Below are 22,725 nucleotides of genomic sequence, written 5' to 3'. Positions count from 1 at the left end.
CTGAATAATTGTTCTCAGGGTCTGTCAGTGTACTTCACACAATTGAACGCTTCAAAGTGACTGTGTCTGCATGACATTCAGCTGACTTATTGGCTTATTATATCACAATGAACACGATTTGACAGAGTCCCTATGAGCATGCCTCAGTAGTTGATACTTCATGAATCAGAGGGGCCACGAAGTGAGACAGCTGGCTCTTTGTCAGGCAAACTGTCCTTTATGTACAGAGGTGACTGCTACATGAGAGACCGTCATAATGAAGCTCATGCATGAAAAACACATTTTAGGCTTTTTTTTTTTTATCCTCTGTGGGAAAGATTTAAAAAAAAAAAAAAAAAATGATATTAACTGGAACATTACTGACAACATAAGCACGCAGATGCACCAATCCAGCAAATAGGTCTGATGTTGTGCGGCTAATGTCGGGCAGCTATGAGTGAATACATTCAAAAGGATCTTGAAAGGATTTCAAAAGCCCTTTCACCGAGGATCTACTGATGCAGACACCTAAATCGCTGCCTTTTTGCTACGTCCTGCCTCGAGAAATGGCACAGCCGCGCTGAGCTGCTGTCCCGAGACATAAGCCACCTTTTCATTGGACAGCAGCGGTGCCCAGCACCTCTTTGTCCCGGGGCAACAGCTTCAGCAGATCAGAAGCAGGTTGTGTTTCCACAACCGCCACATGCACATGGAGAGGGAAGTTTTTATGCACATGAGTAGAATGGCCCTATTTTAATACCAAAGGAAAGGGTGTAGTTGTTAGTAGTAGTAGTAGTAGTAGTAGTAGTAGTTGCTTAGTTACAGTAATCCCTAGCTGTTTGTCATATGTAAGCATTGCACAACATTCAAAATGATTTAGTGTTGGTTTTGAAGAGAGCTAGAAGCACTCCAGCTGTGTTTTCATGTGACAGCAATGCTATGTTAATTTGCCCTTCTTTTGAATGGCATGCAGTCCCTGTGGAGCTCTGCCATGCATATTTCGGGAGAAAATGCTAATAAAGTTTTCACATGGCATTCATTGTAATTGTCTGCGTGTTTCATAGGTCGCTACAGCATCAGTGTAGGCCTATTCAGCGTAGTGACCGCGTGTTCATTTGAGTAGCTCGGGCATAGATTGGTAATTTTCTTCTATTTTGGAACATATTTATGCTGACTCATAACCTGGATGCAGGCCACCTGCTGACATGTGGACATACAAGGATTTGAACTCCTGTTGTGAGACTCACAAAGACTCAACAAACTAAATAACATACAGACACCATGTTACATAATGAAACAAAGCAGAACAGGGGGCCAGAAGTGTCCACAGAAGCAAGTGAATTGTTGTAAAAAAATCATAATAATTAAGAATAGCCCAGATATGGAAAACTCAAGCATTGTATTTAAAAGCATTGCAGGGTGGTAAGAAATTGAACTTCACTGTGCATGATGTTGTTGTGTTACTTGTTTCAAGCTGTCTGTATGGGATAACTGTAGAGACAGGTGTGGAGATACACTGTTAGAGGACGATATTATGTTTGGTCACACTCAGCCTTGAAACAATAGTACAGTGGATATGGGTCAGGAGCAAAAAGTGGCCAACCTCTGAGCATACAATCAAGAGACTATAAATCATAGGCTCGTAAAAAAAAAACACACTACACTGTAGTGATGGTGGACAGTCAGAGGACAAAAACAGCAGTGTGTGTGTGTGTGTGTGTGTGTGTGTGTGTGTGTGTGTGTGTGTGTGTGTGTGTGTGTGTGTGTGAGTGAGAATGCACTCTGCAGTTATTTCCAAGCGTTTCTAGGCTGTAAACAAGGTGATGGATGCTGGCGCCAGGGTGTGTCGAGTGGACACAGCCTCCTGTGTCTTGATTAATTGATGGGAGATACAGCAGTTTAAGCTCCCCTTGGTCCTCTTTGTGCTTTCCGCACGTCTGCCTCACCATGTGTGGAAAGTATGGCAACGTTACTATGAGGAGAAAAAAGGAAGGACATTCACTTGTCACTTTCAGGGGCAGGAAAGGCTTACTTCAGAGCTAATGACTTCGTCTGGCTTCAGAAACAAGGTTAGCTTAAAATGATGAATATCACATTCTTGATGTCCTTTGATACCATAACACTATGTCATTAGCTTTAATACCTCTCGCTATCAGGATTGTCTTGGTGTCACGTTGTTTTGGAATATGTCTGCCCCTTAATAATAATGGCTTAATGATTCAGTTCAAACATTTTGGTTGTTTTTTCCTCATCCCTCAAGTCAATTGCCGATACATTGGTCAGTAGGGCAAGTAAGAGACACAAGCGATCAGATGACCATGCTGAGAACAACCTCCAATTTAACCATGTTTCCCAACAATTCACTACATGCTTATATGACTGATAAAATTGTTGAAATTGAAAGCTAAAAAAGGGTTGACAACGGGTGATGCAACCATTTACGGGAAAAAATGAGGAAAGCCTAATGTTGACTTCTGTGTGTTGCTGTAGCGTGGATGGATTGAATGAGCCTACCGGGAACAGGTGTCTGGGGTCCCCCTGGCCTTCACCTACAAAATGGCATTCAAAGAGATGTATACTGACAAGGGAGAGACTCAAAATGACCACCAAGAAACTTAACAAAACTACAAAGAGACACGAAAGGACTACAAAGACACAAGGCAACTACGAAGAGACTCAAAATAACTACAAAGAAACCTAGAAGAACAAGGGAGAGACACAAAAAGACTACAAAGAGATGTAAAATAAATACAAATAGACACAAAATGGCCACAAAGAAACATAACACATCTACAAAGAGACTCAAAATGACACACAAAGCATCTACAAAGGGACTCAAAATGAGTACAAAGACACACAAACCAACAAAAAGAGGCTAAACAACAATAAAGTCTGTGTGTCTTGCTCCTATGTCGGAGCAGTGGTGGGGCCTTTTGCATGTATGTGCCCAGGGGCCCATTGTCCCATAATCCGCCCTTGAGCTGTGGCATCACATTATGTGCCTCAGACTCTTCTCCAGCTTGCCAAGGGACTGTTGAGTTGACATTACACCAGTAGATTCCTTGTCTGCCAGCAGAAAATGAAATCTAAAGGTCCCAAATATCTCAAGGACCTGATTTTACCTGCCAGGAACTTGAACGCTGTCTTCCCAGGCCTTTTCACTATCATGAGCCTTGTTGTTGTCACGTTTGATGGCAGAGGGTTTGAGGATAGAAGTGATCTATCAGTGAACTCATTTCACTTGATGCCGCTCCCTGACTGACTAATTATCCATGTATCCTTGTTTTATCAATGCAAAACACAAAATAAAAAACCATGCACTGAATAAAAACATGGAAGAGAATAATGAAGCGTTTTAGCGTCTTTCAGCTCTCTGTCTTGGTCTAACAGCCTGCCACTTAACTGTTTTGGTTACTCATCGCTCTCAACCTTGTTTTTCCAGCAGCAGAAGGCAGAACAGAAAAAAAAAAGCTCTGATAAACCCTCTGTACGCTATGCGCTAGGCACCAAACAGCAGACAGACACAGCCCTCCTGCATTTTAACAGCTAAAGAGCCAGATGTTTCCCTAAGGAGTTGGTGGAGACCAAAAACAGAGCTAAAATGAGAGTTATTGGACTCAAGCAATGCTAATGATGCTCTGAGTGCTGCTTTAAACCTCTGGATGCATCTTTAACACTACATATTTGTGTGAATAATAGATAAATATTTTTTAGGCTGTGTATGCAAGTGTGTGTTTTTCATTAATTAATTGCCTTTTAGCGATGTATGTTCTAACACTCACGTGCCACGGTTTGATGAACTGCAAACTAATGACTTAAGAACTGTGAAGACATGAAGGGAAATCTCATGAAATGCTGATTAGATGTTAATCGTTCATATTTTCTTCTCTTATGATCTCCCACGCATTTGCGCGAGTCTACTAGTAGGCTACCTTCAAAGTACTTTTAAATGTTTCTTTTCAGTTGAAATTGTGCTAAAAAAAAAAAATTAAAATGGAACCTGCACTTGGGTGATATTACATTGATGTGCTCCCTCCCTCCCCCCCTCTCTCCCTCTGCATGCTCTCATCTCGTCCTGCAGGAATAGACTCTCTTCCTCCGCCGCTGCAGCCTGACTCTGACACAACCGGCATGTCTGCAAACTGAGAGCCGCGCAGGAAGACACGCAGAGAGGCACAATCCCTCCTTTAAGACGCACAACTTGTGTTTTTCTTTCTCCCCGCTGAAGCAGAAGGCGGAGGGTGGTTATAACACTGCGACGAGGCTTTTTTCATTTGGAGGGATAAAGACTTGACGGAGGATCAAAACAAGGTAAACGAAGCCCGAACAGCCAAAGAACAAGGGGTGTTTGTGTGTGTGTGTGTGTGTGCGTGTCTTTTACGGTACGGGACCAGGCTCGCGCGCTTGGTAAAAGATGCTGATGCTTCCATACTCTTCGACACTGTGCATTGGCTTCTATGTGCGTGTGTGTGTGTGTGTGTGTGTGTGTGTATCTAAGCTTGTGGGCGCAGTCATTTAAAGGGAGATCGTACAGTACGGTACTGTAATTGTGCCGAAACGCTGCACCGCACCAGGAGCTTTGAGTGAATACTGTAAGGGTTCATGTGAGGGGAAACGGGTGCTACTGCAGATGATGATGATGATGATGATGATGACGATGAGGAGGAAGGAAACCAGGAAATTATTTTAAGGACGTTGCGCTGGTGCAGATTTGACTTTGGGGCTAATGAAAATGACTCGAGGACGAAACAGCGATGTAGGAATAATGAGTGCAGCAAGTTTTTCAGGAGGCTGTTTTTCCCCCCCAGTAGTCCGCTGTGCCGCAATGGCAGAGGGATGCTGTAAAATGCAGCAAAAACTACGCGTGAGGTTATGTCGTAAAATTAATTATATTTAAAAAAAAATGTCTTTTTAAGTCAAAAATGTCGCTTTAGAGTCGTTCTTGCGCTCCCCAACTCCCATATATATCATAAGAATATTAAAATGATAACCTGGATTATTTATTTATTTGAATCCCCATAAAGCACACTAAGGTTTGCAAACTCACAATTGAGTACCTTAGACATAAAGTTCCAGCAGCAATATCATATAAATACATTTTTCATGTAAGGTTATTATAAAATGTCTATTGATTCACTTTAAATCCTAAGACAAATGTCCTTTATTATAATAGTGTAAAAAGGAATAAAATGCTCTAATGCTCAGTATAAACTCACAAGCGAGAAGTGTAAGACCTTGAAGGAAAGCATAGCATCTTCACAAAAAGCTGGGGGATTTTTCTCGGCCGTGTTATGCCCTTGCAGTGATGCTCCCCAAGGCCCATGTACTGACATAAACCATGCCTCCACTTGCTCATCTTTGACCTCTGCATCTGCTTTTTTTCTGGGAGTTTTTTTCCAATGAGGGAACCATGACAGGCAGCGTCAGCATAAATCCATACAAGATGTAGTGTTGGTTGTAAATCGAGGGCGCAGGTGCCTTCGACGAAACTCGGGACACGGTGTTGTACTGGAAGCTAAAGTCATCTTAACCCAGTTTTCGTCACCCTTTTTGTTCTTTAGAGTCAAGATGTAAATTCATAAGTTGACGTGAACTAATTAAGATTTTGTGATTATCGTAAAAAGCGGGAAGAGCGTCTTTGTCCTTTGCCAAACAAAGATCTCCGTCTGGAGGTCGTTTCTTGTCCGCATTGAGCCTCATCAGCATCATCCTCCCCCATCCCGTCAAACACTTGTGTATAAAAATCACTGGAATGAAACTGCATGTCCCAACAGTGGTATTCATGCAGTCACAGCTTGTGTATTCTGTCCCCTGGCTGCAGGTCTGTCCCTGATAACCTGACCACTGAAGGAAGAGAACACAGAACTGCTTCATCATGAATTTTGTAATGAAAGCTGCGATGGGAGGTGAGTAGTCTGCCGGGCTAGAGGTTGATTTAACAGCACTGCAGTGTAAAGGACTTAAAGGGTTGTTCCGCAGCAATAGCAGCAGTACTGCACTAGTACTGGTAGTTATGGGGATACTGGGCTGAAATAATCCACCCTGCACCAAACTCCTGACTTCAAACAACAGCTGCGCATTCTCTCTCTCTCTCTCTCTCTCTCTCTCTCTCTCTCTCTCTTTCTTTTTTTTTTCCTTCATCCACCTTTTAAAAACCTCTCAGGGCAGGGCATGACATCCTGTTGGTCAAGTCCCGGACTGTTGTAACGTGATGTGTTCAAGATTATGGAAACTTGTTCATGTTTTGTGGCTCTGCATATCTGCCTTTGCAGAAAAAAAAAAATGCCTTTGTGACCAGTGATTCCCTAAAAGCGTGAAACGTCTCTGTTAAGGAGGTTAGGACTGCTGCAGATGAAATAGGACAGCTGCAGCAGGTCTTTTCACGCTCTAATACTGTAGCGGAAAAAGTGGCAAAAACGTTATCTTTTCAAGAACGCAGCACCCTTTAAACGGTGGAATTTGCATAAAGGAGGCTGAACTTTCTCCTCATCCTTATAAAGTTGTGATAACATGAAAATCCCCCCAAAATAACAGTTATTAGGGTTTCACATGACTTTAATAACCAGGCAGTTTTTTGCTTTTTAAGACAACTGTTGGCGTCTTATAGAGAAGGGCTATTTTCCCAAGAACTATGACTAACATTTTTTTTTTTCCACAAGACTTTTGTCCTTTAAAGCCTTCAGGTATTATCCGTTAGAATATTATCTTAGCTATTATTTGCCCCTTAATTAGTCCTCGTTATGGCCCTGTAATTCATCTGCCTTGTCGGCTATAGCTTCAAGGAAAGTGGCACCTTTAGCTGTAATGCAGCAGTCGCACACACACACACACACACACACACACACACACACACACACACACACACACACACACACACACACACACACTGGTCAGTTATGCAGGATGCTGAGCTGTTGCTGTCCAGGTTACAGAGGTGTCAGGACTGTTGCAGTTAGGATGTGGAGTTGAAGCCGCTCCTCATCGGGATGCAGAGGATGACAGCCTTGCCTCGTTCTGCATTGCTGCTGTGCTTCGTGTCTGCGCTATGAATTCTTAAATCAACTGCATTGCATTGGATGCTATTTTTTTTTTTCTTTTTTTGCTTTTACTCCGCAGAAGTCGGGCTGCAGTCCGCCTGCGGACTTTGGGAATAGATTTGACGGTGTGGGTGTTTGCCTGTGTGCGCGTCTGTGCCCTGCCTGTGCTGGAGAGATGTTTTATAGATATTGTATAGGAAAGAGAGTGTGTGTACTGCATACTTTAGGGTATAGATGTTAGTGTGTGAGAGAGAAAGCTGAGAGAGTGAGAAAGGGTGCGAGGAAGAGAATGTTTAATAATGTGTGTGTGTGTGTGTGCTTTAATAATCAATATGTATGGCTATCGGGGTCATTCGGCTGTTCTGCCGCCAGTGCAAGCCGTCTTTGGTTGTGGTCCGTGTTTACCGACGGGGACACAGTGACCTCTTTCCACTCATGTGTCTGCAAAAATGCTGACACTGCACTGGCAGCAAATCAGATAATGAAACAAACCAATAAGCAGGTAATCAATCCCCTCAGCTATCAATCTGATGGTCAGCGCCAGTCAGTCAATACATCAATATGAGGGAAATGTGTTTTAATCAATATAGGCTGCATTATTGAGCGCGCCCGAGTCTCAGTCCACCGAGTCTGAGTGGTGTAAGCTGCGGACCATGAAACCATCACATGCTTGATTCTGGCTGGGGATCGTTGTTGCTTGGGGACGGTTACTGACTTTCCCTTCACACATTTCCTGTCTTGCTTCAATGTCATCTATCAAATAAAGGCAACAAATTAAAAAAAAAAAGATTATGATTCTTCTGCCTCTACCTTGCAAAGAGCGATAACGTTGCTAATAAGCAGTGTAGCTCATCATGATTTGGTTTTAAATTACTGTAAAATTGGAACGTCATTTTTTAGGAGACACAGGGCTGGACATTTTGCATAGACATTCATGTGTCCCAGCAGATGGATCCTATTTACTTTTTCCTGCAGTGCCACTGTGAGGTTGACAGTTTGGTCTTTGAGTGAAATATCTCCACAACCTTTGGATGGATTTCTGTGAAATTTGGCACACACTGTCATGTCCCCCCTGAGGATGAATTATAACGACTTTGACGATGCTTTGATATTTCATCTAGCGCCATTATGAGGGCAAAACTGATGACATTTTGATCAGCCTCAACAGCGATGGGTTCAGTGCTAATTTGCAAATGTTATTGTGTTAGCACACTTAACTAAGATGGTTAACATGATACACTTTACCCCCTTTAGACTCACAGAACCAGCAGTGTGGCTCTAGAAGATAGCTGTGAACGTGACACCTAATGCACCATTAACAGAACTGCATGTGTATCTGCTGTCTTGTTAATTTAAAAAACGGTTTTGAAAATCAACCTCTTCAAACTACTTTAATGAAATAATTTATACGACGTCCTTGAGAGATTAAAACTGAATAAATCAAACCATGTTTTTTCACCCTGAAACTACTGGTGGCTCAGATCTTAAGGCCTGTTGTTAACTTGCTCTTTTCCATCCCGTGGTTGTTTCGCTTCTTGTTTGGATGTGGATTTGCTGAGTGTTTGAGCATGTTAGGTGATAAGTGTGTGGACGAGTCGCCGTGAAGGAGAGGATGCTGCCAGTGCATTAACTAAACCTCCAAGGCTTCTTTGGTTACAGGTACTTGCAAGAAAACCGAGCGGCGTTTAACTGCGGTGAATCGGCAGGACTCAAATCCACATACATACAGAGTTCAGATGTCTGTTGGATGTTCTTCATTCTGTTTCGCAGCAGCCATGTTAGCTCCTTAGCCCTGCTGCATCGCCTTTTGCCAAATTACATTACATGGGACCAGATACTTCTGTGTTGTCATCACAACAGATGAAAGTATCTTACAGGTAAACAAAACAGATGTGGCACTTTACACATTCATTAGTATTTCAACAATTGACAAAAAGTTCAACGTAGAACTTTTTGGAGCTTTATTTGTTAATTCTCTAAGTTTAGATACCCTTTATCTAACACTTTACTCATTCTCCCACTGCTGAATCTTACATCCTAATCCACACATACCAAACAGTAGAGATAACATGGATTGTTCTTGCATAGTCATGTTGTTCCATCTCACTGTAGTCAGTAAAGGCTTTAAGTGTTGTGTGCCGTCTGTTGGTCAGAAATGTGGAAACCTGAGAAGTTTTCAGTGTGAGCTCCATCTCGTTACGTTGCAGAGGTCAGCACACAATGAGAGTTACTTTCTTACCTGGATGAAATTCAAATCTACTGACTTTGAAATGCATTCTTGTAAAGTGACTTAATAATTAGATTTGAATTAATTCAATCTTTATTTTGACGTTGAGATTTAAAAATCTGTTTTCCCAGCCCTATAAGGCAGCATCTTATAATAAATAATCCTGCTCCTTGCTATCTCCATTAACAATTAAACTTGTTTAACAACAGACGCAGTTAGAAACTCACTATTGGGTCCTTTGTAATGAATCCCATCCAGCCTGCAAGAACACAGGGATCCAGACTTATTACTGCCGATGCAACCAACACCTCATATGTAACCACTAAACAATATTGACTTAACTTGTCGATGAGGGAGTTTTGAAATTAAAATATACTGCATTATGCTTTACTGTACAATTGGGATTATTAGCAATCCTGCAGTGTTGTTATTAGGGAGCCATGAAGCCTCACGCGGCTTTTGCACCCAACCTTAAATTCTTACTTTAGTTTCCTTGCGCATTGATTGATTCTGCTCCTTAGAGCTTCAGCGCTGACTCGGCACTTCTCAACTCCTAAAAGCTGAAGTTAGTTTGACAGGATACAGGGCTGTTAAGTCAGGCAGACATTAGTCCTGAGGTGTGGAGCTCCATCAAACCCCGAAGGCCTCAGGCAGCAGAGAAACCTTGACTACATCAGCAGAAAGTCATAAGTAAGCGACTGGTAAGGTTTCATTTACAGAATTAACATTTCACTTTTGCATCAAGTCTCATCGATAAATGTGTGGTTTGAGAATCTGCTCCAGGAATAAAGAGAGAATGGCAAACAGTAACTATACTTAAATGTACATTTTAACATACATATTTTACATACATACATACATGATTCAATTAGCAGATGAATTTCGAGACATGCCGGTAAGTTTGATATCAGGAATATATGTCAAGGAGACTGTCCTTTATTATTTATGCAGCACTGCATCCAGGTTGGATATCTGTTGGATTGATTTGCAGCATCAAAGAGGGAGCTAATGTGGGGTGCAATGGAGTTCAAAGTATTTTCAGCATTAACAGTTTCATTGGAGTGGGATTATGGCTACCAGTTTTTTTTGTTCATGGTAGTTTTACTGATATGATACATTGAATTAGACCATCATTTTATGATGTCTTAAAGTAGCTCCTCTGATTGAGTGTAAAAGCCCCTTGAGGCAAATTTGTGTTTTTGGTTACATAAGTAAAATTGACTTGACTTGAATAAAGAGGGGAGACGGTTCTAATTTTGCACAGCTAAATGGAGATGCAGAATTGAATAGGATCGTTGACTCACTCAGTGGTTCAACGTATGTGCTTTCTGGATAGGACACTTGGCTTGTTAGTACTGCGGATACCTAAAATAGCTCATGGCAGTGAGTATCATTATCCTGACAGAAGCTTTTAGGCAATTGCCAATGATTTTTTTCATTTTTTTTTCATTTTGTAAAACAATGATATGCCTCCATAAAGCGTTTTTGAAAAGCTCGTCACTATACTGCAACTTGCAGAAAAGACAAGTGAACTAGAGTAGACCCCGCCACGCTCAACGTTTACCCTTATTTTTTCAGTAACTGATCTCCCTGAATCACATACAGAATTAGCAAACAAGCTGAAGCTACTTTGTCACGATATTGAAAGGCAGCTGATTCCCACGTCCTGTTTTTTCTTTTATCAATATTAATTAATTCTCTAACTTAACTTTGACCGGTAGGCTTAACAAAGTGTCAGCAAGCACATCGGTTCCCACTAATTGGGTGACATTTTCAGTGGATAAGTGTGACATAGCTGTGTGATTTGAGGCAAAATGAAAACAGAAGACACCTTGAGATGTTCTTCCATCACCTCGTCTCCTCGAATAACAGATAATCCCATTTAGCATCGCTCTAATATGATTGGCTGAGAGAATTAGATCTTCACCACTGACACAGACACACTCCCCCATCTTCTTCTTGTGCGGTACTCAAGCAAATCAGATTCAGTTCATCAAATTGACCTTGAGCTCTGCCTACAGTAAAGAGTGTGTGTGTGTGTGTGTGTGTGTGTGTGTGTGAGTGAGTGTCTTACCATGCGTGTTTGACAGTATGTCCAGATCTCATAAATAATGCATTCAACCATCCAAGTCTTGAATAGAGTGAGAGAAACTGACAGAAAGAGGAAAAACATTAAAAACATTGTCTATGACCTTTCTTTTTGAACGTTTGTCCAGTCACAACAAGAGCGGTAGTCGGGCTGAATTCAAATCCTTTCAGATCCCTCATATAAAAATCATGTAAGTTTCCTAATTATATCAAAACATAAATATAACGTAGTACTCAAAACTCGCAAATGTTGTTGCAAATTAAATTGACACAAGTACTAACAGCAACAAATCCATAATGTTGAGTATCATGTAAAATAAATAAGTCTTGGTATCTATTCAAGTAAATAGATCTTATAAATTATATTGATTCAAACATTACCCTAATTTTACTGCTATAAAAATATATATTTTTTGGGGAGAAATGAGTGATTGCAGCAAAAAAGGGCATGCACCTATACCCTTGACTTTCACTTAAACTTAAAAATAAACAACAACCTATAATTCTCAAACTGTGGGTCCAGAGGGTAAACCTGTATTTGTATTTGTTGCATCACTTTGTCCGGCCTGATAAATTGTGCAAAGCTGCTCCACCTGAAGGAAATTCAAACACACTCAAACATAACCGACCAATTCTACAGCAGAACGGTGATCACACTTCATCTGTCTTTTCCACCAATTTCTCACCCTGCCACGTTCCTGCCCCCCCCCCACTGCTGTTTAATAAGCTGTATTGAGACAATGTCTGCCCTGAAGGCCAAACCTAGATCTTTACACTCATCCGCTTTCCCACCACAGTTTGGATTTAGAGGGGGGATTTGCCTCCAGAACCTGCAGTGGTAAAGGAGTAGATAAGCGCTGTTTATCTGATCAAAAAGTTCAAGCACTGGGAGAGTTAGCTAAGGTTAGTCTTATTTCCTCCTTTCCCACCCGAGACTTTGGATTTAACAAAGATTTAGCAAAGCACTTTCAGAAGGAAAGGATTAGAGAGATGACACCTTTTAACAATGAAGCAATGTCCAAGAGGAGAATCTTGGTATGACTCTGCTGGTAAAGTTGCAAGGAAAAATGTCTTAAAAAGTTGAATTTGGCATGAGGTCAAACCACCTTAACCCAGGGATCGGCTGGTTTTATTTCTGAGACGGTCTGCGTGTTTGACAGCCATTATCATGCTGTATGAGATAAGCAAGTATCAGAACACAGTCAACCCCTTAACATCATATTCTATTTTGTCTGTAAGTCAGCTGGCTTTAGATTGGCATGATAGTGAATTTCTCTACAAAGTGCCTCTCTGTCTTTGCTGATGTTGACTCATCTAATATAACGTTGACTGTGTAAAAAGGCCAACCTGTCAGCCTTCCATTACCGGCTTTTATTAGCTTACATATTGAATGTTATTCCGACAACTACTACGACCTTATGGAGTACGCAGGGATGAAGTGCAGACGCACTTTATTCAAAACCATAGCTCGATGCAGCTTATGTGATGCCTAAGAGCTTAATAGATTCATTCTGGTTTGAAAGGACATTGCTGTATCTCTAAAATGGCTCACAAAGCATGAGCTGGGATCATAGCTCAATATAACTCAAGGCTTTGTCTCTCAGGATCCTCTTTTTTCTTTTTCTTTTTTACATTCGAACAAAGCCAATCTGGATGTGCTAATAAGATTTTGTGAAAGCAGACCAAGTTTGTTTTGGTTTGGCAGTTCGAAGAGGTACTGGAGGGCTTTTATTCTGGGCCGTGCATGGGATGGGAATCTTTTGACAATGAGGCTTAGCTGGCAGTGACTCATTGCTCCACTTACAGGATTCAATAGCAGTGTTTACACGGATTTACACTGTATTGAAGATATTCAGGTATAAGACCATAAACTGATCCCGAAATAGGGATGCACCGATTTTCAGTCCCGATACAGAAACCTGGGCTTTTGGTGTCGGCTGATAATGAGCTGTATGCCTCACTGTGTGGAGGCGATCGTTCTGTGTAAGGCCACATCAGGCTCGACTTAAACATTGCTTTCCTAATTTTGTAAAACTAAATGTAACAAATAAATCCAAATATATACATTTAATATAAATTAAAAAAATATAGTGTAAAGTGTAAACCTTTTTTAACGCAATCACAAATTGGCCAAAACTTAAAACAGAAATTCAAATTCCAGTAAATGATGTATATAGTATATAAACATAGAACTGCACTGAATAGATGGCTCCATTGTCACCGATACCCAGATCCAGGTATAGTCAGCCGGTATCGGCCTGGTGTCTGACACTGGCTGTGGTATCGGTGCATCCCCATCCTGAATCCTGCTTGCAGTGCGTCAGATACGAGACACTGAGCGTCACGTTTAGTTTGGATATTCACAGTTTGTGCCGGCTCATTGTTTTGCCGACTAAATCCGAAGTCAAAGAAAAAGAGCGTTTCAACGAACGCCATTTGTCAGCCGCAAACACGGATTCCTAATTGGTCCTTTTTTTTTTAATCCCTGTTGCCGTGTTTGCTTACATCAGCAGCCGACAAGAAGATAAAGGTGGATGCGAGCTGTTTCCTAGCAACGCAATTTAGATTAAAACATATTGTATACCGTATGCATGTATGGCGAGTGGTGATTAAAGTTCAGGGTAACACTCGAACGGGGATACGAGCCGCTACTGTACATGGACATGCCCATACATACACACACTGTAATCTGCACATTCAAACACACATGAGAAGTAATTGCTCAACCACTCATGCGTGAGACCCTAAAATGGAACGGAGCAATTATTTATATCCACATGCGCATATAGGGACACTCACTGTATGGGCTCTTCAGCTCTCTTTCTAACCATCTTCCTCTCACGCATACACACACTTAAGAGAACAAAGATAGCGTAGCATCATGGTCGGGGGAGAATATTGCTTTGTCAGCTTCTCTGTGCCGCTCATCAAATGCTGATACAGCAACACCTTCGTTCACTTTGGATTTCTCTCTGAATTTCAGTCTCATCTGTCTCTTCCACGCCAGTCAGAGGTCCTAATTAATGTGACTGATCTCTTGTTTTATTTATTTTCCCATCTTTTGATGCTGAGCCCTCATTGCTGTGGCGTGTTCTATACAATACATTTGAAGTCTCTGATGGTGGCCATCTTCTTTGTCTCGTCAGCCCAGTTATTTGGCTGTGTATTACAAACTATGGATGAACAATATTTAACACGTGTTCACTCATTCAAATTAAAGCTGCTTATAGTGCATATGATGAAAACGTTTCTGTCCATATGGATCGTGCTCCATAAAGTTCAACTGAAACATCTCTCGATGGTGCCCCCATCTTTGCATTATGTAGTCAGTTTTTTGTCCATGTAAATGGCCAAACCAAATCTCTTCATTTTAAACCATAATTGCATTATTGTGGCATACATTTGAACCAAATTTTCAGACGGTCAGCGTGTTTCCGTCTACTTCTGTAGTATTTCGCCAATGGCGCTAATTCTCCAGTCGAGTGCCGTTCAAGTTTAATAGCGTCCAACTAGAGAATTAGCGCCACCAAGTGTTTATACGTTGTATAAACCGTTGCGGAGGAAGAGGCCGCAACGAGATGACGTAACTATGAGAACGCAGAGACGGCGTCACGGGTGATTCAATTTAAGTTTGAGAATTCAGTGTTAGAGCTTTTGTTGGAAAAAGTAAAACAAAATTGCAGCTTTTAAATTACTACTTGCTAATTAAACTAGAATAAAACTGTTAAATGTTTGATTTTAAAAGATGTTTCATACAGTGCTGCATAGTCATCAGAATATATATTAAAAAAAGAGATCCTAAAACGAAAACTCGTGATTGCGCAAACCTCAGTCACTTTTTATAGCCCGCAGTTTTCCTGATTCCTTTTCATTTCTTTTCCTACCCTTTCTTTTTCTCCTCCGTTGCTCTTGCACTCATCCCTTCCCACTTCATCCTCTCCTGTCTTTTATCTCTCCGCATTTTGCTGCAGTTTGTTTTCTTTATGCTGATGAGTGAAAAATGGGAACGATACCGGGGGCAGCTGCAGACTGAAGGAGTGCTCTTTCTTCCTTGGTGGCGTGCTTTCTCTCCTCAGATGCCCCTTGTCAACCTTTTACCTCCTCTTCCTCCTGACTTAACTCTCCCATTCATTCTTCATCACTCTTTTCCTTCCCTCCTTCCGTTTCTTCTTCTGTCACACTCTCTCTCTCTCTCTCTCTCTGGTTCCACAGAAATTGTGGGGTAATCCCACTAACTGGAACAGCTCAGCTAATACAGTAGGACTCAATAGCTTCTGACAGATTCTCTCCCTCTCCTCATGCTATTCTTGTTTTTTTTTCTAAATATGTCTTGTTTTGTCACAAAATGCAGCAGTACACTGACTCCCTATCTGCCGTTTCCTCATTTCTTCTTCTCTTTTTTCCCCCATCCTCCTCCTCACTACTTATCTGCTCCTGTTTTTGCCAAAATCCTTTAGACCTTTGGCTTTTCTCCTCATCTTTTTTTCTTCTGTTGATGCTTGTTGACAGCTTATACGGGTTTGCCAAGCTCAGCACTTTTCTGGTATCACAAGGCATTATTTCAGGGGATGAGCAGCTCCTACAGCGACAGTAATAAGGCCTGCGTAAGACACATTCCAGGGCTTGTGCCTTGTTGTGTAAAAGTCACATTCACGCTGTACCACTATGGACACCACGGGTCAAGTCGTCAGTGTTGTTTGTGGAAATGTGGGGGGTTGAATGATTAAAGAATACGTTTATATTCTACAAACACAAAAGCATTACACATGGTGATGAATTACATTTCAATTTCAGATATATTCCTGGCATACTTATGGAAAATAACTGCATTTAGATCTTGTTAGGCTTAAAATGAACTGAAAACATTATTTGAGCTTCAAAGAATACATAAAATGTGAAATAAATCTTAAGAAAAAATTGTGGTTGTTAGTCAAAACTTTTGTAGGGGGGTGGAGTTGTGCTGCATGAGGGAATGAGGACTCAATGACGGTCAACACTTCTTAGATACTAGTGGAGGGGCACCGGGCATGTACCCAGTATGAAGGGTTTCCAGTCAGCCTGTCAACACCAGGGAGGCATCGACAAATGTCTTCAAAAGTCAGATATTTGCATTTAACATACAATTTGAATTCAAATTTGATTCGTCGCGTATGTTCATACAAACACATCGTGCAGTGGCACTTTGTTAACGTCTCCAGTAGAAAATCAAGCAGTTAAAAGAGAGAAGATGTAAAATATGAAATGCACAATAAGTGTACATTTTACAATGAACCTAACAAAGTGTATACGCTCAACATAAAGCAGATAAAGAGATCATTATAAAACAAGAATAAACATTATTGACCAAAGACAATTTTGACAGTCATAAATATATAAAATATTAAATGTATACATTATACAATGGCATATATAATGGTATTCCAGGTACTATGTGCAGGTGTTATGACTAATGTAGAGAAATCAGGAAAACACCACAGGAATGTCAAATGAGGAATCCTACCAATGCATCCAAATACAAATAAATGAAAGTGATGGAAAAACAAAACAGAAAGGAGATTATATTGGGTCTGCATCACATCAGATTTAACTTTAATGATTCACAAGTAAACTGTTGTTGAAATAATAGGCTGTTATAGGACACGGTACATAACAGATCCACCAGGTTTAAATCCACTGACTTATACCTAGTAACATGCTGCGCAGTGGGATTTGACTATAAAAAGCAGGTATTTAATTATATATATACTACCTCAAGAAGGAAATCAATGAGATTAAAGAGACTTCCAAACAGTAAAGCGCTCAGAGTGAATCCCCATTCACTGAACACGAGCTCAGAGCAAAAACACGGTAAGAGTCTCTCTAAAATCAAAACACACCGAACCAGCAAATAAACTTCACTTCATACATCCATAACAATAAGTTATGTCTTACCTTTTCTGATCAAAAATTGTATTTAAAGACATATCAACGCTGCTAATAGAGCTCTACAGAGGCTCCGGAAGTCGTAAACGGACTCAAACTCTGTATCGAGGGCTTTGATTGTGGTTTTGATATATTAGCCATAATGTCGCAACCATCCCAGGTGGACTGCACAATTCATTTTTATCATAATTGCAATATGGCCTGGCACAACGTTTGTTAAAGGCAAAATGTGTGTCAATATATCATTTTAATTTAAATAGTGCAGTGCTGCAGGGACGTCCTGGTTTACACATATTCTGCAGGCTTAAGAAAACTTGTTTTTATATTTATTCAATGAAAATTAAAATGTTTGCAGTTAGATATTTTTTCAACATTGTTCATCCCTGCTCACTGTTGCCATGCACATATTTACCGCACCCACAAATGGATAGTGAGGGGATGTGCTCATTCGCCTGCTTTCAGAATTCAAAGTGACTAGTCGCCATTTATAATGTTTTAAGGGAGGAGTAGTTCCTTTACTCTCAAAACAATTATGGACACAGCCTTTGCCTTCTTCTTCTTTCTCGCTCCAATTCAAATGCTTTATGGTCACCGTTCATCTCGTAATTGGTTGGCCCATTTCCCCGCTGGAAAAACTCTTTATATAATGATTTTCTGAATGTAAATAGGATAAATGAATGGGAAATTACCTTTCAGAACCAGAGTCTTCCAAAAAGTGGGCGGTCACTGTTGAGCTCTATGTCTCTGGATTGTTTTCGAGTCGATTCCGGCCGTCCGTATTCATTTGCGTGGCATTGTGGAGCATGCGCAGTCTGCCGTCTTCCAGCATTGAACAGCCGATCAGCCTTCCACGTGAAAACACGATCAACGCCTCCATCTGGTGGATGAGTCGTGGTACTGTACTCATCCTAAATGCGTGAGCTAATCTAAATAAGTGGTGAAGAAGGTACAAATATAATAGAACAGTGGGGAACATACAAAACACAGATGTTCACTGAGTGGACAAATTAAATGAAGTAACAATGTATGTGTAATAGGAGAACTGAGTGATTTCAGCAACGACATGTGAAAATGGCAACTTCCACCCTGACAGGAATACAGTCCTATAGAAAACAATGTATTTTACAATTTCTTTGGAAAGAAAATGGACAAAGTTATTAAACTTGACATTAAACAATATTTGATTTTGGCCCAGTACAGCAGTTTTCCTCAAGTTTCACCTGAGGTTTGTAAATTGATCAAATTTCTGCAAGTCCCAGAAGTCCATGTTGTCGTCTGTCCGTCTGACTTCTCTTCAGCATCTCACAGACAGTCCTAGAGGCCGGTTGTCCTCGTGTCTCATGCCTTTATGTTTTTCTCTCTCTTTCCCAGGAGGTCCCCCTGATGTGGGCAAGATGCTGGGTGGGGAGGAGAAGGAGGAGGACCCCGACGCAGCCAAGAAAGAGGAGGAGAGACAGGAGGCGCTGAAGCAGCAGGAGGATGAGAGGAAGGCCAAATATGCCAAGATGGAGGCTGAGAGGGAAGGCATGAGGCAAGGCATCAGAGATAAGGTATAATGATAGTATGCTGTGTAATAAGTTAATGGCTAATTGAAATACTAATAAAGTTCACACAAGGAATCAAGTCTCACAGTCAGCAAAACAACCACTAATACAAAGAAAAAAAAAATGTATTAACAGAAATGTGAACACTAAACTGTAAAATTGTGTCAAATCCATGTAAGAAGTTTTGATGACTTTGGATGCCGTCTTGTCTATTTATGTATCAGTAGCTTCTAAAGGCTTCTCATCTTGGCTGCATGACAGCAAAACCCTTTTTTTTTTTTCTTTTTTTTTAAACAACAGACCTGTGTTTGAAATAGACTATCATCAGACTATTTTTGTGTCCTTTTATGTCATTTTAAAATAGATCAGTGGAAAATCAGGAAGGAGCGGTGCAGAACTGAGAGAAATGAGGAGCCATGATTAATACGAATAAATTTGAATTTAAATGGTTGGCTCAGAGAGGACTGCTGTAGAAATGCAAACTGCTATCTATATTCTTGTTCAGGTTTCAATTTTTCAGGCACGACTGTAACAACATTGTGTTATATGTACAAAATGATATCTCATTTCGTAGGTTTTTGATAATTTTTTTTTGCATTTTCGGACTAAACCACAATGTCCCGCAATTACTTTTGCATTCTGAATCAGCATTAGTATGATTTTATTGTCTACAGTTAGTGTAAGTGTTCGCTTTAGAGCTCCCCTCTCCACAAATGTGAGGCTGTGGGGCTGCTGTGATGCTACAGAGGCTGCAGCGTAACCACCTCACTGCAGAGGCAGTGCGAGAGACAGGCAGTCTGTGGGTGTGGCAGGTCTGAGGGGAATACTGTGAATCAGCGGGATGAAAAGCGGCACTCCTTCCCTGGCGCCTCACCTCCTCGATTCCTCCCAAGTTCTCCCTGAGGTGAACAAGGAGCAAGGAACGACTCCCAAAGTGCTCGTTACCGAGGGGGTTCTGTCAGCTTCCTCCACAGCGTTGTCCCATTGTGTCACATACTGCGAGAAATGTCCATATTATAGCTGTTTTATCCAGATGTTGGGGAAATAGAATGATATTATTAACAGTTTTGGGTGGCATCAGTTTCCAAAGCTGGTGTGATTTTTGTTTTTTTTGTTGTTGTTTTCCAACAAATACATACTGCTGTTTTAGACATGCACTGTCATAGTGTGAGCACTGAAAAGCAGCAACCCATCCACCGCTTTTTGACATATTCCATAGCTTTGCTGAAAGACAGGAACAAGAGGAAGACAACGATGAAGGGTTAGCAGCTGCTCAAATTACAGGAAAACGGGGAAAAGGCTCCACGGGATGAGCAAAATCTCAACGTTCAGTATAGGATATGGATGGATGAGTAGCAGTGCATGAGCATTATGTCGTATTCTTGTTATATTGGAGTTATTATCGTTGCCTGCCTTAACACACACACACACACACACACACACACACACGCCAATCTGTATTACATCCCATGCTCACGATGCTTCAAGCAGACACGTTGGCCTCAGCAGAAATTGGTGTCAAGCTTTTCAGGGCAGAGGGCAACTCCATTGTTACAGCTGCAATAAAAGATGTTTTTGGCCTCTTGAACTCCACAACAGCTAAACGCATCAAAGGAACAGCGCTGGGCGGCACAGCGATTGTTGGTTTAGTGGCCATAGTAGAAACAACAGGTCATGTGACACACCTGGAACCAGACAGCAAACATCGCAAAAGAAAGTTTGAAATATTGAAGACGTGTGACAATAACACACCCAGCAGAACTAATCACTAAGCCACTAAATGCAAAGTTTACAGACAACAATGCATGAAATAACCAAAAATGATTTGTTGGTTGGTCATTTGTGTTACTGCCAATGTAGTTTGCACCTCCTTTTGCACCCTTCACTCTTCTAACTTTTACACATTTATGTGTTGGACCAACAGTATGGCTTGAAAAAGCGCGAGGAGGCCGAGGCCGAGGCAGCAGCCGCCGCAGAGGAGTCTGCAGAGGGCAGCCTGACTCGACCCAAGAAGCTGGTGCCGGCCGGCTGCGGCGACGAGGAGGAGGAGGAGAGCATCATGGACACAGTGATGAAATACCTGCCAGGCCCGCTGCAAGACATGCTGAAGAAGTAGGCTAGCTCGTTAGCTAATGCTAACGTTATCAAGCTTAGTTCATAGGCTACATTCACAAAGTTGGCTTCAATCCGGGTTTTTTTTTCTTTCCCACCCACGTGACAGATGTGAACATTGCTTTGTAAGTAATGTTACATAACAGGAAGTTTAATCTGGCGTGTTGTTTTGGTGTTCGGACGAATCTAAGTTTGATGGTGGGGAAATGAATCCGATGTGAAGCAGCAGTGTGAATGGCAGCCATTAGACTAAGCTAGGCTGACCCCAACGGCCAGATGAACGTTAGCTATGCTACACTAACGAAGCTAACAGCAAGCAGATGGGCTAAAAACACAATGTTAGATGGTTTAGCCTTCTAGTCTGAGACGTTTTAAACTCCCGCCTCTCCTCTGCAGAGCTCTCTTGCAGCACTGAAAAATAACCCCGTTGTCCACCATGCTGTTCACTCAATTTGTACATAAATAAATTAATACATTACAAGCCTGAAGGTGGGCAAACAATCATAAAATATTATATGAAATTATTATATTAACTGTGTCTGTCTCCAAAAAAAAAAATAAAAAATAGATGTGATAACTTGATAAGCCATATTTTAAAAAGGAAATTTAAAGATTACTGTTGTGTGCTCCTAAAGCTACTGTTTTGTGTTGAACCATGTCTGAAACTTATGTAAACTTTTTGCACACAGTGTTACACATCCTCTGTCAGATCTACTGTCTATCTCCCCTACACGTAAGTGTAATAACATCCATGTAGTGTAGTGTTTAAAAATGTTTGTATTCCCCTTGTTCAGTGCGTCTCCTTCTTACGTCTTTGCATGCCATTTGTCTCGACACGTTTGTTGTGTGAGTATCTACAAACTCAACCCCCCCCCCCCCCTCCCCACCCCCACCCCTTTTATCCTCTTCTTTATCATGCAAAAAATATTAAGGCAATAACTCCTAAGTTTGAGTGTGTTTTCACTTCCACGCAGATATAATCGTTAATTATATCAGTAATGAAAAAATGATATGTAAGCATTCAGGAAATTTCATTTACAGGTTTGCAGGGTTTTCTTTTTTGTTGTCTCATTGTTTTTCGAAAAAGAATGACCGTGTAGCCGTTCATACAACAGCCAAAACCTTAAGCTTTCAGCCATAAAACCAGAACTTACAATATATATATATATATATATATAAATAAATATATATATATACTATTACTATCAGGATCTATAATAGGGAGCGAATACTGAATGAATCTGTATGAATAAACAGGAAACATGAGTTTTATATGAAGAAGTATAAACCTGAAGGTGGACTACATGTCTGGATTTTGCATCATATGAAGAAAGAGACCACCCTCCCTCAATACACACACACACACACACACACACACACACACACACACACACACACACACACTGAGTTTGGCTACTGGTTCAGTTACACAGAAAAACCAGAGACAAAGTGATGCTTGATTCAGTTCTTATTGTTGGTTTAGATGTGAGAATGAGCCGCTGAGCGCGGCGTGGAATGCCATTGAGCAATAAAGGATTATCATGTATGTTTCTGCCTGAGATTCAATAAAAACTTTCAACCTTGTTCACAGACATTAAAAATGTGTCATCTTCTGTTCTCTGGGAAGTGTGGTGGGCCTCATAACAGAAGTGAGAGACCCTATTGGCCATTGGGATCACACCAGCTGCTCAATCGGGCCAGGGGTGGAACCATGTGTGTGTGTGTGTGTGTGTGTGTGTGTGTGTGGGGGGGGGATATTTATGTATATATCTTGAAAGAACAAAAATCTGTCGACAGACAAAATATAAACAGCTGG

The 22,725-nt window shown here is 41.1% G+C and overlaps 1 protein-coding gene across 1 annotated transcript; it reads left to right on the top strand.

Moving 5' to 3' along the window:
* Positions 1-4,044: 4,044 nt before the first annotated feature.
* On the top strand, positions 4,045-22,510 carry cplx2a (complexin 2a). The gene is made up of 4 exons (XM_068727607.1): positions 4,045-4,290; positions 5,801-5,885; positions 18,625-18,803; positions 20,722-22,510. Exons 2-4 carry the CDS (start codon positions 5,855-5,857, stop codon positions 20,911-20,913), a joined length of 402 nt encoding a protein of 133 aa, XP_068583708.1. The 5' UTR covers positions 4,045-4,290; positions 5,801-5,854; the 3' UTR covers positions 20,914-22,510.
* Positions 22,511-22,725: the final 215 nt, after the last annotated feature.

Source organism: Cebidichthys violaceus, unplaced genomic scaffold (genome assembly GCF_023349555.1).
Source record: "Cebidichthys violaceus isolate CVI_PGR_0920_01 unplaced genomic scaffold, fCebVio1.0.p SCAF_4, whole genome shotgun sequence".
NCBI lineage: Eukaryota > Metazoa > Chordata > Actinopteri > Perciformes > Stichaeidae > Cebidichthys > Cebidichthys violaceus.
Note: the sequence above shows the minus strand (reverse complement) of the source record. Positions and strands in the feature narration are given on the sequence as shown.